The sequence below is a fragment of the Cervus elaphus genome, chromosome 22 (genome assembly GCF_910594005.1).
Source record: "Cervus elaphus chromosome 22, mCerEla1.1, whole genome shotgun sequence".
NCBI classification, from domain to species: domain Eukaryota; kingdom Metazoa; phylum Chordata; class Mammalia; order Artiodactyla; family Cervidae; genus Cervus; species Cervus elaphus.
This window is the reverse complement of record NC_057836.1, coordinates 60,270,238-60,288,829: the sequence shown is the minus strand read 5'-3', so window position 1 is coordinate 60,288,829 and position 18,592 is coordinate 60,270,238. Positions and strand designations below refer to the sequence as shown.

The 18,592-nt window shown below is 43.9% G+C and overlaps 1 protein-coding gene across 7 annotated transcripts in view; it reads right to left on the bottom strand.

Moving 5' to 3' along the window:
* Positions 1-17,960, bottom strand: part of LOC122680161 (cyclin-Y-like protein 1) — a 256,180-nt gene extending 238,220 nt beyond the window's left edge. For 4 of the 7 annotated variants that reach the window (XM_043881201.1, XM_043881202.1, XM_043881205.1 and 1 more), the window contains exons 1-3: positions 17,854-17,960; positions 12,299-12,482; positions 824-874 (exon numbers count right to left, since the gene is read on the bottom strand). In XM_043881201.1, coding sequence (XP_043737136.1) covers positions 824-874; positions 12,299-12,416 — 169 coding nt within the window. In that variant the 5' untranslated portion in view covers positions 12,417-12,482; positions 17,854-17,960. The remainder of the gene's footprint in view (positions 1-823; positions 875-12,298; positions 12,483-17,853) is intronic. The other 3 variants (XM_043881203.1, XM_043881204.1, XM_043881206.1) reach the window with 1 other exon arrangement.
* Positions 17,961-18,592: the final 632 nt, after the last annotated feature.

Sequence of the window (18,592 nt, the reverse complement as noted above, 5' to 3'; positions counted from 1 at the left end):
TTAAAACAAGCTCAGTTAAATCAGAAATCACACCAACAATGTACTCAATACTGAAGCGCGTCCTCTCGCCTCTGACGCACAGCGCTACCATTTAAACTACACAACTCCGCAGTGGCTTGGTTCCAACACTGAACTGACATCAAAACACAAACTTCTTCAAGGAGTCAAACAGCCATCTTCCGACTACTGTACCAGATCCAAGATACAGCAGAAGCTAACTTCCCTCCTTCTACTCTACATATATCATTAATCAACTCCAAGCAAGCACTTTAACTTCCCATCAGTAAACTCAGACCAGATTGAGGGTATGTGGTCATAATGGAGAGAGTGTTTCAAACTTAACCTCACCGCCTCCAATCACCACAACCTAGGACTATAAGAAATAATGTAAACCATGAAGAAACACTGTTTAATGTTCCAGCACTTCGAAAAATCAATTTTCAGCAAGATAACAACTAAATAAATTATCAAACAGCAAATATTTTAGCCACAGTATTACTCTATCATGAAAGAAATCATTTAAAACTCCAACACCTCTTCCACTAAAAGATCATTGTATGTGTTACCCTATAATTCCATTATCTTACTGTTATTGCATTACTCTTTTTTTGGCAACTCCATCTACCATTACAAACAGATTCATGAAGATTCCATTTCTGCATGGAGACCACCACAACCACTGTCTTCACAGTCACTTAAGTCCAAAACAGAACCATGTTTTCGCTAATTAATCAGGCTCCAACAACAATAGTTGAGACATCACAGCAATAGTTCGATTACACCTTCTGCAAAAGATACAAATAAAAATCCATTAAGTACTTACCTACAGTTGGGGGGTGGGCCCAACGTAATTTCTGCAAGTTCCTTCTGAATTCTTGAAAATAAAGACAAAGAAAGTTACATTAAAATGTCTTTACTCTTTTAATATTCCATTAAATTTTACACTTTTACACTAATCTTTCCTATTTGTGCACTTTTAATTTGAAATACTATCACTGTATAAATCATCATACACAGTACCAACAAAGTAGCAATTTCTGCCACAGTTTCCACAGTGCATCTACAAAGAGGAGACCGGCCGCTATCTGTGCCTCCATCTCTCACCAACAGCACAACTTAAATCAAAACTTTAAGCCACTGCTGTGCTGTGCTTAGTCACTCAGGCAACTCTTTGCAACCCCAGAGACTGTAGCCCCCAGGTTCCTCTGTCCATGGGATTCTCCAGGCAAGAATACTGGAGTGGGGGGCCACTCCCTCCTCCAGGGGATCTTTCCAACCAAGGAATGGAACCAGGGTCTCCTGCATTGCAGGCGGATTCTATACCAGCTGAGCCACCAGGGAAACTCAAACCACTGCTAACGCTAAGCACACATATGCCTTCTGCAAAGGGGGAAAAAAGAATTTTTATTTTAAAAACCTGTTTTTACCCTCATGTGTTATTTTCATCTTTTATGTTTTACTTCACCTAACCCCCTATATGGGCTTCCCTGGTGGCTCAGTGGTAAAGAAGCCACCTGCCAATGCAGGAGACGTGGATTTCATTCTGGGCTAGGAAAATCCCGTAAAGGAAACGGCAACCCACTTCAGTATCCTGCCCCGAATGAAATGTCTGATACAGATACAACTATCACTTCTCTAAGTCGTGTGACTCAAGGTGGGGAAGACGTTATGAAATGGGTGTTTGTTGTTCACTGGTCAAGTCCTGTCTGACTCTTTTCGACCCCACAGACAGCAGCACACCAGGCTTCCCTGTCCTCTATCTCCCGGAGCTTGGTCAAACTCATGTCCATCGAGTCAGTGATGCCATCCAACCATCTCATCCTCTGTCGTCCCCTTCTCCTCCCGCCTTCAATCTTTCCCAGCATCAGGGTCTTTTCCAATAAGCGGGCTCTTCGCATCAGGTGGCCAAAGTATTGGAGCTTCAGCATCAGTCCTTCCAATGAATATTCAGGATTGATTTCCTTTATGATTGACTGGTTTGACCTCCTTGCAGTCCAAGGGACTCTCCAGAGTATTCACCAGCACCACAGTTCAAAAAGCATCAACTCTTCGGCGCTCATCCTTCTTTACCATCCACCTTTCTTTACCATCCAATTCTCACATCAATACACAGACCAAGACTAACAAATCTAAAGCCAAAAATAAAAAAACCTATTAATTCAGCTGTCCCACTGAGACTTCTTAGATTCTATAGTGTGTTCATGTGCATTTAAAGTACATATGGCACATAACTAAACGAGAAGTCTCAAATATCTGATAGAGAACACCCTTTGTGGATTCCACACAAAAGTGTAAATAAAACAGGCACTGTGAGGCACAACGTGTCACGTCCAGGTTAAAGGCAGTGAGCTGAGAGCACACACTCCCCCTCCACCCCATCAGCGCCCCAGGTGACGGCGGGGCACACACACAGAGGGCAGAAAGGGATCAAGGACAGAGACAGGGGTGGTCACCACTGGCGGAGGAATTCCACTCTATTTGGAAGACAAAGTACATGCTGTGAATCAAACAGGTTGAGACGCTCCAGAGGGCACAGAGCATATAGGGTGTAATAAAGATACACCACTCAAGGGAGAAAAACAGTCACAAATCCCACAAGAGAAACAACTCTGTAAGAAAATCACAGATAGAACAGGCACGAAACTAAAACATAAAATACTTTCAATCCAGTAACAGATATTAAGGGATAAAAAGGAGGCATTTTGCCTAAATGCTATGATTCATTGCGTAGCTTTAAGATCCTAGTTCAGTCACTCAGTCGTGTCCGACTCTTTGGACCCCATGGACTGCAGCACGTCAGGCTTCCTGTCCACCACCAACTCCCAGAGCTTGCTCAAACTCATGTCCATCGAGTCAGTGATGCCATCCAACCATCTCATCCTCTGTCGTCCCCTTCTCCTCCTGCCTTCAACCTTTCACATCATCAGGGTCTTTTCCAATGAGTCAGTTCTTCACATCAGGTAGCCAAAATATTGGTGTTTCAACTTCCGCATCAGTCCTTCCAATGAATATCCAGGATTGATTTCCTTTAGGATGGACTGGTTGGATCTCCTTGCAGTCCAAGGGATTCTGAAGAGTCTTCTCCAACACCACAGTTCAAAAGCATCAATTCTTCGGCGCTCAGCTTTCTTTACGGTCCAACTCTCACATCCACACATGACAACTGGAAAAATCATAGCTTTGACTAGACAGACCTTTGTCGGCAAAGTAACGTCTCTGTTTTTCAATATGCTGTCTAGGTTGGTCATGGCTTTTCTTCCAAGGAGCAAGCATCTTTTAATTTCAGGGCTGTAGTCACCATCTGCAGTGATTCTGGAGCCCAAAAAATAAGTCTCTGTTGCCACTGTTTCCCCACCTATTTCCCATGAAGTGATGGGACCAGATGCCATGATCTTAGTTTTCTGAATGTTGAGCTTTAAGCCAACTTTTTCACTCTCCTCTTTCACTTTCATCAAGAGGCTTTTTAGTTCATCTTTGCTTTCTGCCATAAGGATGGTGTCATCTGTGTATCTGAGGTCACTGATATTTCTCCTGGCAATCTTGATTCCAGCTTGTGCTTCCTCCAGCCCAGCGTTTCTCATCATGCACTCTGCATATAAGTTAAACAAGCAGGGTGACAATATACAGCCTTGACGTACTCCTTTCTCAATTTGGAACCAGTCTGTTGTTCCATGTCCAGTTCTAACTGTTGCTTCTTGACCTGCATAAAGATTTCTCAGGAGGCAGGTCAGGTGGTCTGGTACTCCCATCTCTTTCAAAATTTTCAATAGTCTGTTGTGATCCACAAAGTCAAAGGCTTTGGCATAGTCAATAAAGCAGAAATAGATGTTTTTCTGGAACTCTCTTGCTTTTTCAATAATACAACGGATGTTGGCAATTTGATCTCTGGTTCCTCTGCCTTTTCTAAATCCAGCTTGAACATCTGGAAGTTCATGGTTCATGTACTGTTGAAGCCAGGCTTGGAAAATTTTGAGCATTACTTTGCTAGCATGTGAGATGAGTACAATTGTGAGGTAGTTTGAACATTCTTTGGCATTGCCTTTAGGACTGGAATGAAAACTGATCTTTTCCAGTCCTGTGGCCACTGCTCAGTCTTCCAAATTTGCTGGCATATTGAGTGCAGCACTTTCACAGCATCATCTTTTAAGATTTGAAATAGCTAACTGGAATTTCATCACCTCCACTAGCTTTGTTCGTAGTGATGCTTCCTAAGGCCCACTTGACTTAGCATTCCAGGATGTCTGGCTCTAGGTGAGTGATCACACCATCATGGTTATCTGGGTCCTGAAGATCTTTTTTGTATAGTTCTTCTGTGTATTCTTGCTACCTCTTCTTAATACCTTCTGCTTCTGTTAGGTCCATACCATTTCTGTCCTTTATTGAGCCCATCTTTGCATGAAATGTTCCCTTGGTATCTCTAATTTTCTTGAAAGAGATCTGTAGTCTTTCCCATTCTATTGTTTTCCTCTACTGCTTTGCATTGATCACTGAGAGATCCTAACACTGGACCTATAGGAAATCTAATCCTAACACCCCGTCTGGTCTGGCACTAAACAGGTAAACTTATACAGAGTTTATTGGCCTTTTATTACAGATAAAGCACAGATAACAAGTTGTAGTTGCACACTACAAAATGGAAATACTACTAACCATGAAGATGTAAAATCAAGTGTAGCTAATAGAAACCAACTAAAAGTGGATGGTGGGGGGGGGGTGTGAGTAGATGGAAGGAAGAACAAAGGTATTAATACCCTCATTTTACAAAGTAAGGAACCAACGAGTATTGCTGAAACGTGAAGCAACGAGCAACAGTGGCTTAAATATACTACTTCATTTAGAAAGACAGCCAACACTCTTTTTTTAAGTATTTGTTTTAGTTGGAGGCTAGTTACTTTCCAATATTGTGGTGGTTTTCGCCATACATTGACATGAATCAGCCACAGGTGTACATGTGTCCCCCACCCTGAACCCCCCTCCCACCTCCCTCCCCATCCCATCCCTCCAGTACTTTTTAAAAAATATGAATATCATTAACTGGGAGGCGGGAAAAGAAAACAGGTGAACAAGCTGGTGAACATCCTCAAAATTCACAGCAAGAAGACAAAAGGTATTATTTAACAATTCAACAAGTAGGTATAAGTCTATTACTTAAGGTCAGGTAGAGTCAGCTAACAGGAACTGCCACAGGGAAAGTATCTCAACAGAAAACTGCTACTTTGTAATCAAAATATCTCTGTGCTGTTTAATTTGCCAGCGGGAACATGAAAAACTTTTATAAACATTTTTTTATTTAAGCATAGGTGATTTACAATATTGTGCTAGTTTCAAGTATACAGAAAAGTGATTCAGATATATGTATCTGAATATGTGTGTGTATATTTGTGTGTGTATACATACACATACTCTTGTTTTTAAACTCAGAAAACCAAAAGAACAGGGATTCAAAACAGTATGCTCACAGTGTCAAAGAAAACAATTTTACTGTAAAAGAACTTCCTAGGGATTTTCAAATAATTCATCTTGCTTTATGCTTATACTGTCCCTTTGGTTTAAAAAATTGATGTCATAATTTTGTCACAGAATTCTGTAATGGAACTTGAAACCCCTCTAGATGTCTATCATTCTAAATCTAATTATTCAATACAAAAAGCAATTTACTGATAAACTTGACAATTTGGAGCAGTGAGTCAGTGCATTACAATATATTTTGAGCCACTGCTACCAAAGAATGGCTGTATTTCTCTTGACAGAAAAGATTATACTAAGAATTGCTATTTAAACGGTTGCAAGATGTCCTGCTGTTTTCAATGACAGCAATTCAATTCTATCTCAAAAGTTGTGATCATGGTATGTATTAAGTTTCTCAGTCTTGACATGTGGGGTAATAAGGAAGGCAGCTATTTCAGGCACTGTCCCTTAGGGTGAGGAAAAATGAAAAAGTATCAGTAATTTACACTTACAATGCACCTTTTACATGATGATCTTAGGCTATTAAAAGTGAATTAAATAAATCTCACAGAATTCTTTAAGTACTACCATTTTATCAGTTCCCATTTAGGAAACTCAGGCTAGTAACTGCATGCTGTTAAGGTGAAAAGACAAGCAATTATCTTGCTAAGTCAAACAAACAAAACAACATCTCCTCTCTCTTATGAGAACTTTTAAGACAAAATTATTTCTTTAGAAACAAATCCACTAGACAACTGTCTATATCTCCAATTTCTGTCCAGCAGTGCCACTTCCTTGGTTGTCATGATACATAAGTCAGCAACTGCACATGGTTACTGAAACAAGTCAGAAGCAAAATGCAGACTAAATTTCAGTTTGTACGACTTCACCTGAAACCTTAAATGTTCCAGGAACGGTAGGAGTTTACATGTGACTGTCATCTGCTAAAAAGAAAGAGGAGTGGGGGGCGGGGAAGGGGAGATAATTATGACTCATTCAGACTGAACTGAAGACCACAGCGACAAAACTGAACCCAAGTGGAGAAGACATGAAGCACTCGTTTTAATACTAACATACTGGATTAATGGTTCAGAAAAATGAAGCAGTATATATACCGACGTGTCTCAAACACAAACACATATTCAAGCTTAAAGAAAATTCAGTAACTCACTCAGGGCCAAGTAGAACATGAATATATGGACTTGGGGATTCACAAAGGTATTTTCTTAACAGTTATTTAAAAAAAAAACTTCATCCACTTAGATGACTTTCTACATTCCCCTATGGTCTGCATTCCTCAAAACCTTCCAAAATGAACTCATTCTCAAAAGAAAACATCATGTAACTAGTTACTAAAATTTCTTAAATCTCAAAGTAATCTCTGAATTAACTTAGAAAACACAGGGCCACTGCAAGTAATAAATCCAGAGTTTAATTCTGAGTGGTGCTACATACTGTGCACCTATGACTCCAAACAACTGCTCGATTTTTAAGACAACCTAAATTAATGATTCTGCACATCAACTGTAAACTGCATCCTGATTTCAGGAACATTAAAAACTTAAATGAACATTCAGAATCAATACAATACAATAATTACAAAAGATTATCTATAAAGAGTACTTCATTCTCATGTGGAAAAGAAACAGATTAGCCCATATAACAAAATATCACAGTCAAATATACTGAAATCAACCTCCCAACCTAACAACAATTTAGAGTCTAAAACCAAATATCATTTCTAGGACAGTATTATATTGTATCCAATAAAATCACATCAAATTATGAAGAGAACAGACCATGCTAAAAGCATTCCGATTTTTTAAGAAATAATTTCATGCCAAAGAAGAGCAAAAATGCATCAAGAAGTAACTGTAATCTCCCTCTTAACTCTGAAACAGACAAAAATTAATTTATACCATTGTTTAAATAAAATTCCAATTTAATATTTTCTGTATCCAATATTACTTTGCCATAACACCTGAAAACTGAGATTTTTTTTGCAAGAAAACACATTTCTACACCTAATGATTAATTCTACAATTACAGCATATTTTATGCAACTGAACACCTATGTGCAAAGTACTTTTCTTGAGTTACTATAAAATGTATATATAATTACAGCATCTGAGCTTTACTATTTTAACAAAAAGCACTAAGTCCTCATAGCATTAACACAAACTTCATTTTTCTAAAATTTATCACATGGACTTAGTAAAATACTATTGTAGGCTTTAACTGGCACAAAGTCTAAGAACGACAGCATCAGTGTATGAAACCTTTCTGTGTGCCAAATAACAGCTTGATCACTTTCCATCCTCACGCTGGCCCTGCGAAGATGGGACTATTTCTGTCTCCATTTCACAGATGAGAAAGGTGAAGCTTGGAAATGTTAAACTATGTTTCTAATATCACAGAGCAACTAAATGCCAGGACCTAGCATTAGGTCTAACCCAGATTCTGTCTCTCCAGTGCAAGCTCTGCACTGCTGATTAACTCTCCCACAAAATGACACTATTTGGAAAAGATGTCTCATCTGCATAAAAATCAATTATCAATAATAATAAATGAGAATTTTATTGTGAAACTACCTCCACCTTTGATCTTCTGAACATATCAGTACTAGGATTCTAATCTCTGGGGAAGATCCAAGCCTCACAACAAACCCTAGGTTCTAAGGCAATCAGTCAATAAATACGACCCTACTATGCAAGGCACATGGTGAATTAAAACTATGTTTTGAGTCCCTGTCATCAAGATTCCCAATGTTTTTCCTCAGTTGTTAGAGCTCAGACAGAGGGACTTCCCTGGCGGCCCAGTGGCTAAGACTCCACACTCCCAACAGGGAGCCTGGGTTCCACCCCTGGTCAGGGAACCAGACCCACCTGCTGTGACTACAGAGATCCCGCATGCACAACTCAGGCCTGGTGCAGCCAAAACAGACACCTACTTAAAAAAAGAAAGGAACCTAAAGCAGAGATGGGGGACAAAATCAACTTCCACTATCAACTAGACTGGGGAGAAGGAAAGGAACAGAGTTCAACTTTTTAGTATTGGGTTTTTGTCTTTTACCTGAAAATTTGCCGTGAAGCAGCATTTTATATTCAAAAAAATAGTAAATGCCTAAACCCCCTCAGACACTCAACCATAAGCCACCCAGAAACTGTGTAGAGGAAAGTCATCAGTCACAGTCTGAAAATCACAGATTCACAAGAATAAATTTGCCAACGGAGTGACTTTTTTTCAGCCAGGAAGCAACTTAAAAGGCATTTCTTACTTTCCCCAATGCCGTACTACTAATTCCTATCATGTGCCCATCAGACACTGTCCTGGATTCTTCACACACACACACTCAGAAATAAACTTTATCCCCAATTTAAAGAGTGGGGAAAAGGAAAACTAGGTTTGAATACGTAATCTCAACTTTGTACACACTGTGGGAAAACGAAGTAAAGAATGACTGTTACCGAACAAGCCTCACCCAATCCCAGCTTTCACACATGGCCCAGTTTCCACTCCCCCGGCAGACTGCGGGCCTTGCTCCGACGCCGGCACGATGCCCGGCTGCGCTCCACGGGGCGCCCGCCGGTGGGGAGCACTCCCAGACGATCGTCCTCCCCGGCCCCCGCAGCACCCTCACTCTCAGGGGCTGTGTGCGCCTAGTCGCTCAGCCGTGTCCCACTCTTGGCGACCCCACAGGCTCCTCTGTCCATGGGATTCTGCAGGCAAGAACACTGGAGTGGGCTGCCTCACCCTCCTCCAGGGGAATCTCCCCGACCCAGGTCCGCGCTTTGCAGGCGGATTCTTTCCTGTCTGAGCCACAGGGACGCCCTCAGTTAGGCGGGCCGCAGTCTGTACCTGAGGATCTCCTGCCCACGCACACCCACGCACCTCCCTTCCTTCCTCTAAACGTCCTGTTTCTCCATCCCCGCTCCGTTCCACCCTAGTCCACGGCATTCCCTGCAGCCGGTCGTTCTGCGCTGTGACCGGGCAGCTGGCCGGGCCCTGAGCCGAGGCCCCTGGAGCTGCGCTGTGCCCGCAGGAGCGCATGGGGCCCTCCCCGCCGTCCAATACAGAGGTTAGAAGGCCTCAAGTCCCAGGCCGTCTCACTTTCTCACGGCTCCTTCAGCAGAGGGCGGGCATCCGCAACCCGCTTCCAGGACAGGGAAGCTGGCTACCCGAGGCCCTTAGAATGGACGGCGCACTCTAACAACTCTCCCCAGAAAGGCACGGCCTGCAGGGGGCCTGACAGAGGTCTTCCCAACCTGTGGACTGACTCGACCAGAGAGAAGCAAGCTCCTCCAGCCCACACGGGTACGACCTCTGGGATGGGTTCCCTCATCCACACCAACAGTAAAGGATGAAGCTGTCACTCAACGGTCAGTCCACAAGGCCCCAAATTCTCAGACAGTACATCACAGGGCCAGGAAAGACTACTAGATTCAATTCACCTTTAGATTATTTACCAAGAGATATTCTATAATGTAACAGTATTAAAGTGTATATTCCCTCTGCTGAGTCCAATGACATGCCAATCACCCTAAGCAACTGATGTGGCAGCAAAGAATCACCCAAAATATCCTGCTTCCAGATCTACCTGTTCTCTGGAGGAAAAGAAAATCTGTTATCAAGACTAAACCACTGCCTGATATAATGAAAACGACATGCATCTGTTCTTCAGTTCAGCTCAGTCGCTCAGTTGTGTCTGACTCTTGGTGACCCCATGGACTGCAGCACACCAGGCTTCCCTAGCCATTACCAGCTCCCGGAGTTTGCTCAAACTCATGTCCATTGAGTCAGTGATGCCTTCCAACCATCTCATCCTCTGTTGTCCCCTTCTCCCACCTTCAATCTTTCCCAGCATCAGGGTCTTTTCCAATGAGTCAGTTCTTCCCATCAGGTGGCCAAGGTATTGGAGCTTCAGCATCAGTCCTTCCAATGAATACTCAGGACTGATTTACTTTAGGGTTGACTGGTTGGATCTCCTTGCAGTCCAAGGGACTCTCAATAGTCTTCTCCAACACCACAGTTCAAAAGCATCAATTCTTCAGTGCTCAGTCTTCTTTATGGTCCAACTCTCACATCCATACATGACCACTGGAAAACCATAGCTTTGACTCGGACCTTTGCTGGGAAAGTAATATCTCTGCTTTTTAATATGCTATCTAGGTGGGTCATAGCTTTTCTTCCAAGGAGCAGGCGTCTTTTAATTTCAGGGCTGCAATCACCATCTCCAGTGATTTTGGAGCCCCCAAAATAAAGTCTGTCACTGTTTCCATCGTTTCCCCATCTGTTTGCCATGAAGTGATGGGACCAGAAGCCATGATCTTAGTTTTTTTAATGTTAAGTTTTAAGCCAACTTTTTCACTCTCCTCTTTCACCCTCATCAAGAGGCTCTTTAGTTATTCTTCGCTTTCTGCTGAAAGGGTGGTGTCATCTGCAGATGTGAGGTTATTGATATTTCTCCTGGCAATCTTGATTCCAGCTTGTGCTTCAACCAGCCCAGCATTTCTCATGATGTAGTCTGCATAAAAGTTAAATAAGCAGGGTGACAATATACAGCCTTGACGTACTCCTTTCCCTATTTGGAATCAGTTATTGTTCCATGTGAATCCATCTGTTGTTCCATGTCCAGTTCTAACTGTTGCTTCTTAACCTGCATACAGATTTCTCAGGAAGCAGGTAAGGAGGTCTGTATTCCCATCTGTTTAAGAACTTTCCACAGTTTGTTGTCATCTACAGTCAAAGGCTTTAGCGTAGTCAATGGAGCAGAAGTAGGTGTTTTTCTGGAATTCTCCTGCTTTTTCTATAATCCAACAGATGTTGGCAATTTGATCTCTGGTTCCTCTGCCTTTTCTAAATCCAGCTTGAGCATCTAGAAGTTCAGGGTTCACATATTGTTGAAGCCTGGCTTGGAGAATTTCGAGCATTACTTTGCTAGAATGTGAGATGAGTGCTATTGTGCAGCAGTTTGAGCATTCCTTGGCATTGTCTTTCTTTGGGGTTGGAATGAAAACTGATCTTTTCCAGTCCTGTGGCCACTGCTGAGGTTTCCAAATTTGCTGGCATATTGAGTGCAGCACTTTTACAGCATCACCTTTTAGGATTTGAAATAGCTCAGCTGGAATTTCATCACCTCCACTAGCTTTGTCATAGTAATGCTTCCTAAGGCCCACTTGACTTTGGACTCCAGGATGTCTGGCTCTAGGTGAGTGATCACACCATCGTGGTTATCTGGGTCCTGAAGATCTTTTTCGTATAGCTCTTCTGTGCATTCTTGCTACCTCATCTTAATATCTTCTGCTTCTGTTAGGTCTGTACTGTTTCTGTCCTTTATTGTGCCCATCTTTGCATGAAATGTTCCCTTAGTATCTTGAAGAGATACCAATTTTCTTGAAGAGATCTCTAGTCTTTCCCATTCTATTGTTATTAACTCCCACATTTCTCACTTTACTAACAGTGAGTGTAAATAATCATCCAGTAACTATTTCAATAGACTCCCACTTTTATTCTCTGCTGCTCAATAAAATAAAATAGTAATGGTCAAGGAACCATAAAACAAATTATCACACTTTTACATGCACTTTCCTATTCATAGTCACCTAACAATACATATACACACACTATGGATACATAGTTTATAATTTTGCCATGCTGTTTAACTGACTTTAAATACCAAAAAGTTCATATTGCATATAACTAAGATCATGAAAAAGAAATAACCTTGAAGAAGAAAAAATCCATGAACTTCATGGTCCATATCCCAGAAAAATGATTAAATGCAAGAGAAAGTCAGACTTAAGGTGATAAATTGATACTAAAAGCAAAGAAGTTCCCGTAACTGAGGTACCTTTTAGCACTAGTAGACAGTTTAGCAGCTGTTTTGCTGGATATCTTCCCCTCCTTCTTCTTCGGCTGAACCTGCTCTCTCTCTGGTTCCCACTAGACACTCTCACGCTGGTCTCCATCGGAGCTTCCTCCACTAGTGCCCGGACTGTCGTCAACTCTTTGTGCCTCAGTGGACATTTTAGATCCTGGATTAAAGAGTCAAAAAAATCATTTATTCAGTTGGGGAAGGACTGCAGAAAGGTCGCTCGAGAACAGAGAGAAAGTGAATCTTAACAGGAACCAAAGAAAACTCACTATAGAATGAATGACTTGCTCACTTTACCTAACAGCTTTGGGAGTTGCCAAAACTTTTCCTTCATCCATTCAAAATGTATTGAGAAAAGAAATGAAAACAAATATATATACACAATATGTTCACAGCAACACTATTCACAGAACCAAAAAGAGGAAACAACTCAAATACCCACCAGCTGACAACGAACAGATAAACCAAATGTGGGATATCCAAGCAATGGAATGCCATCCAGCCACATAAAGGAACGGAGTACAGTATGTGCAAGCTACACCGTGGATGAACTTTGAAAACACGATGTTCAGTGAAAGACACCAGGCACAAAGGGCCACAAATGGCACGAACCGTCCAGAATCGGCGAGTGCGCAGAGACAGAAAAGTCAGTGAGTGATTGCCAGGGGCTGGGAGTGAGGGAAGAATGGGAACGGTACAAAGCTAAGAAGTGCAAGGTTTCCTTGTGGGGTGATAAAAATGTTCTTATATTAGATAATGGTGATATACAGCTCTAAATATTCTAAAAACCACTGAGCTATACATTTTAAAAGAGTGAATTTTGCAATACATGAATTATGTGTCAATAAAGCGTCATCGAAAAAGAAAAAAAACTGCGCTACCCACCAGGCACTGTGCCGGGCTCTTGAGTCCTAGGATAAGCAAGTTGATTCAGTGGGTAAGACTACTTGCTAGGGGCTGTAACAGAGGTCAGTAAAAATGGCCAAAGAACACAGGGATAGAGCAAATGCTGGCACCAATACCACATGAATACATCCTCCGGCTGGGCTACAATTAAAATCCTCTAAGTCAGTCAACTGTTTTAAGTAACCTTTGTGATAACAGAAGAACACAGAGGCCTCCGTGATTCTAAATAGAAGCTGAACTGCAGGACGGTGCCAGCCCTGATCCAACAATTTACCAAGCAACCAGGTTCCACAGGAGATGAAGGCTGTATGGAGACATTAGGGGCCTGTCTTTCCCCCCACGGTCTGGATGAAACATACCTCGAGGCTTTCAAAGTCCCTTTGCTCCACAAGCAACTCTGATTACCAACTCAATCTTCTCAATATCTTGGTACATGGGTAAGCTGTTACAACCTAGATAATGCACAAAAAAATTCCAGTTCTCTCTTGCTAACAATCATTCTATCATAATTGATTTCTGAGTCTGATTACCATGAGTACATCCCCTGTGACCCAACTAGCTTAGACTTTACTGACAAATCCAAAACCGAACTGATAAAACCCATGCCCACACTCTCACCATGTTACTGCCACCTCATAACTACCGGAGCTGGTACACCTACCTTCTGGGGCGCCTCTCTTCAAAACACAGAACTACCTTTAAGGAGTGACATCAACACCACAAAGTACCCCTTTAAGAACCACAAATAAATGGGAACAAATTCCTTTTGAAAAAGATACTATGTAACTCTTAGTCAAATTAAGAGTTAAAACTGTATTTGCTGGATCAAAAATAAGACTTAATATGTAAGAGAAAGATACCTCAAATAAAGCACTGTTTGATTACCAGAACTGGTCCAAATGTAGAGCTAGCTGACCATAATTAAAATTCTTCCTCACTGAAGATTTAACTTATAGCTCGCTCTATTTCACTTGTAGCTTGCTCTAAATCAAAGTGATTTCATGAGACAGAACTTGAAGTGGTTGAAATGAGAAAGGTTAAGACAAACCTGAAGGAGAAGTGAGGACGCGGGAAGCAGAGCCGGTGAGGAGCCAGCAGAAATCCTGAGTGCCTTCACTAAGGCATCACCAGACACAGCCCCATCACCCTCAGCAGCTCCCTTCCTCCACGCCAAAGAAAGAGAGGTCTGCCCAGGCAGCTCTGAAGCGGGGAACGCGATGGCTTTCCCCTGTAAACGAGCACAACCGTCTCCTCAGCTGGAGCATCTTCTAGGAGCACTCGAGTCACTTAACAGAATCCCGAGATTTTATATCAGCATGTTCCACATCCAGCTCAAACAGTCCTAACGTATTTCTTGCTTTCTTTTTTTTTTTTTTAATTTTTATTTCACATAAAATTCTCATCCTTGGATTTAATGCTGAATTTTTTTTCAGCTTACTTCTTTCAGTAAAAAAAAAAAAAAAAATATATATATATATATATATATATATATATATGAGTTTAAACCCTTGTAAGTATGTACATAAGAGCCTGTGAGAACAGCTGTGCATGGGAGTAAGAAAGAGAGTAATTCTTAGAGAAAGGCCCTCACATGCAGCAAAACGCTGCTGGCAATATTTTGAGATATGTGAAACGAGTGAGAAATCCTTTTATATGTCTTAAACTGGAAGCAATCCATTAGTTGACAAATACATGAAAACCTAAATGGAATAAAATTCTTTTTTACTGAAGCTCCAGTTTTAGTTTGATAAACTATGCCTAGAATTTCAGTTGCATATTACACTAGTTATAAAGCTACATATTCATCTTAATATTCTTATTTATGTGTAATTACATAATATCTAATAATGCCATGAGCATATATAATTACTTAAAAGACTACTCAGTGATATAATCTAAGCCACAGTCTGAAATCCACATTTCATAAACTGCCCCACAGTATCAGAAGACTAAAATTAGTCTCACTAGGGAACTATTAAAATACCCAAATAGATGTATAATTTCTACAGTTTCACAGTAAGGAAAAAAAATTTCCACTTTTGACCTAAGAAGCCTTATTTCATCCAAATCAACCTATGGATGATAAATTCACCTAAGGCCACAAATAACCACTATAAAAGAAGCTTTCAGAAACAAAGTTTTCATATCCTGTTCAAATACTAAGAGTAAGGGGAAGTTCTGTGGGTTTTATTAATAGTTTTTGAGTGTCTAATTACAGAAACAGTGTGGGGAAAAATTACTGCACTACTTAGGTGGCAACTAATTTTTATGAAGAAAAAATAGTCTATACACATTTTAATTAGCTGCAAGACTGGTGTTCTGTCTCTCTTAAAGTACAAATGAGTAAAAAAAAAACTTTCTGGGCTTCCCTGGTGACTCAATAGTAAAGAATCCGCCTGCCCATGCAGGGTTCAATCCCTGGTCTAGAAGATCCCACATACTGCAGAGCAACTAGGCCCCTGCACCCCATCTCCTGAAGTCTGCGCGCCCTAGAGTCGCGGGCTCCTCCGCCACCGACGAAAAGACCAGCGCAGAGCAGCCCGGGCTCGAGGCAACGAGGGAGAAGCCCCTGCAGAAACCAAGACTCAGGACAGCCAAAAATAAACCACTTTTTTTTTAATTTCCTGAATTAAAACTCTCTCAATGTTATCTTCAAGGGACTCCTGCGTCCCCAGCACAGAGGGTATAGGTTCAATCCCTGGTTAGAGAACTAAGATCCCACAAGCGGCAGGGCAGAGACAAAAGAGAAATACAGGAAGTGAATGTTATCTTCTAAATCAGCGCTTACTTTTAAGATGAATTCTTAAATAGCTAATTGGATCCAATTATCTAATCTAGAGTGAAGATAAACTGGAATCCCAGGGTTATAAACACAGAGCTACTCTTCCATGATAGTTTCAAAGATATTAAGATTTTTACTTTGCACTCAAATACTCAGTTTCTAAACATAAAATAGTAAAATTGAACTTTCCTCAAAGAAGTGTTAGATTAAAAGTCTGAATACTGTTCTTTCTTCAACTCAAAAATTATCTAAAAGGGAATTAGCTATGTATTCTATACGGTAAATTACAGTCCTGGAAATTAGCAACATATGAAAATAAACTCACATGTTCCATAGAAATGAGATGATTTGGTGATAAATATTATCGATAACATAGAAACAACTATAGTCACTCCGTGAATCCGGATTACCGTCCAGATAAGACGGTATAAAACTGTATAAAACTCGCAGTATAAGACTGCAGAAGCAAGTGTTCCTTTGAGCTTTCACAACAGGAAAACGCTTAATTCGGTCCTGTTTCTTGCCACTTGCCTTCCCAGTCGGGTTTCTAAACTTTTCTAAAATGTAAAATTAAATTATTTATATTACCTTTAACTCACCTGCAAGGATATTTATGCAGGAAATAATAGTGGAACACCCAAGATTTGAGGAAAAGGTGCTATGGTGTGGCGGTGAGCACCTTTCTATAATGGGGTATGACATTATATGCAAACCCTCCATCACTGGCATCAGCCCACAGACAAAACTCTCCAGAGCCAAAGGGCATCCAAACTGAGTCAACACAAATTTTTAGATTCCCAAGGTCCAGAACGAATTCTCACCTATTCAGAAGCATACTTTTTTAAGAATCGAAGATTTAAAAAAAAAAAAAAAAACAAAACAACAACCAAGAAGAATTTAAAATCTTTCTGAAGGGCGAGATGGCAAGATACTCTTAAGGTAAACCCTACCATTTCCTTCTGCACTTTTAAATAAAAAAATATTTGCGTACACGCTCAAGAATACACAATGCAAAACGGTGAATCTGGGCAACATGCAAATAGGTCTAACAGCCACCGAGCCAGGACGGGGTCCTTGCAGAGCGGCCTTAATTTCCTTAAGAGAAGATGGATTGGACATTTCTGGTCGGTCGTGGGGGGGCGGGGGGCGAAGCCACAAGAAGCTCCGCTTCATCTTCATTAGAAATAGTAAAGGGCAAGAGGATGAAAACCCAGAGAGCGAGGAGATACGGCGGGAGTAGACGGAAGGGGGGCGCTGGGGGTGGAACCCGGCTTCGAACCGAGCCAGCGGGGCTGCGGAGGACCGAGACCAGGAAAACGGGCTCGGACCGCGGACTGCGGGCTTCACAAAGCGGGGACAACACACGGCCCGCCGCAGGGCGGACGCCGCACGGCCCCCGGCCGCGGGTGGAGGAGGGACCCGCAGGGACCCCGCGGGCGGCGATGATGGGGGGCAGATCCGCAGGGACCCCGCGTGCGGCCGGGCCGGCACTTCCCCGTGACACTCGTCCTGCACTTTCCCGGAGACTTGGTTCCGGGAGCGCTGGACAGGGAAGGGGCGGCGGGCGGCGAAAGACTGGGACGCGAGGTCCGAAGGGGGAGGGGGCGCCGGGGGGAGGGGAGGGAGGGGGAGGGGCGCGGGGCTTCGGGCACCTGAGCGAGGCCGTCCGCGCGGTCGCGGGATCGAGCCCCAGCCCGGGGACAGAACGCTGAGGGGACGCGGGGGGCAGGGGCGCTGACGAGGCCCCGGGGGTCGGCGTCCCCGCGGGCCGTCCGGTCTCCGAACCTGCACCCCCGCCCCGCACAGCGGACCGCCCGGCCACGCCTGTGCCCGCCGGACTCACCCCCGGCGCCGCCGCCGCGCCCGGCCGTTCCAGCTCCGGCTGCCCAGCCTGCTGCCCGCGGCTGGCGCTGTCGCCGCCCCTGAGTCCTGGAAAGTGGAGCCCCCGCCGCCGCCGTGCGCCGCCGCCGCCGCCGCCGTGCGCCGCCGCCGCCCGGCCGTCCGCGCGCGCGCCCGGGAGAGAGCGCGAGCCCCGCGCCGCCCCGCCCCCTCCCCGCCGCGCGCGCCCGCGGGGCGCCGAGGGAAAGTGAAGTGACAGCCGAGCCCCGCGAGCGGACGGCGGCGGGGGCGGGCGAGGGGCGCCCCCCGGGACGGAGCGCCGGGGCCAGCGAGACGCGGGAGGGAGGCTGCCGGCCGGTCGGGAGGGCCGCGGGCACCTTGACGGGCGCGCGCGTTAAAGGGACGCGCTGCCGGGTGCGGCTCGCCCTGAGGCAAGGCAGGAGCGGCGCTTCACCGCCTGCCTCTGCCGCCCTGGCGACGCCCCGGCTCGGAGCTCTCTCCCGGCGGCTGCGGCGCGAACCCGGGGGCACTCACCCCGGACGCGCGATGCCCACGCGCGCCCGGGGGTGGAAAACTTCCCGCCGGCCGGCGAAGCGGCCCGGGCTGAGGCGGGCTCCTCGGCCGGCTCTGCGGCGCGGCGGGCCCTCCGCCCCTGGGGCCGGGGCTGGGGGGTCCATGCGGGTGGGGGCAGGCGGAAGCTTTGGGAACAGGAGCGGGGCTGTGGGTGACCCCACGACACGGGG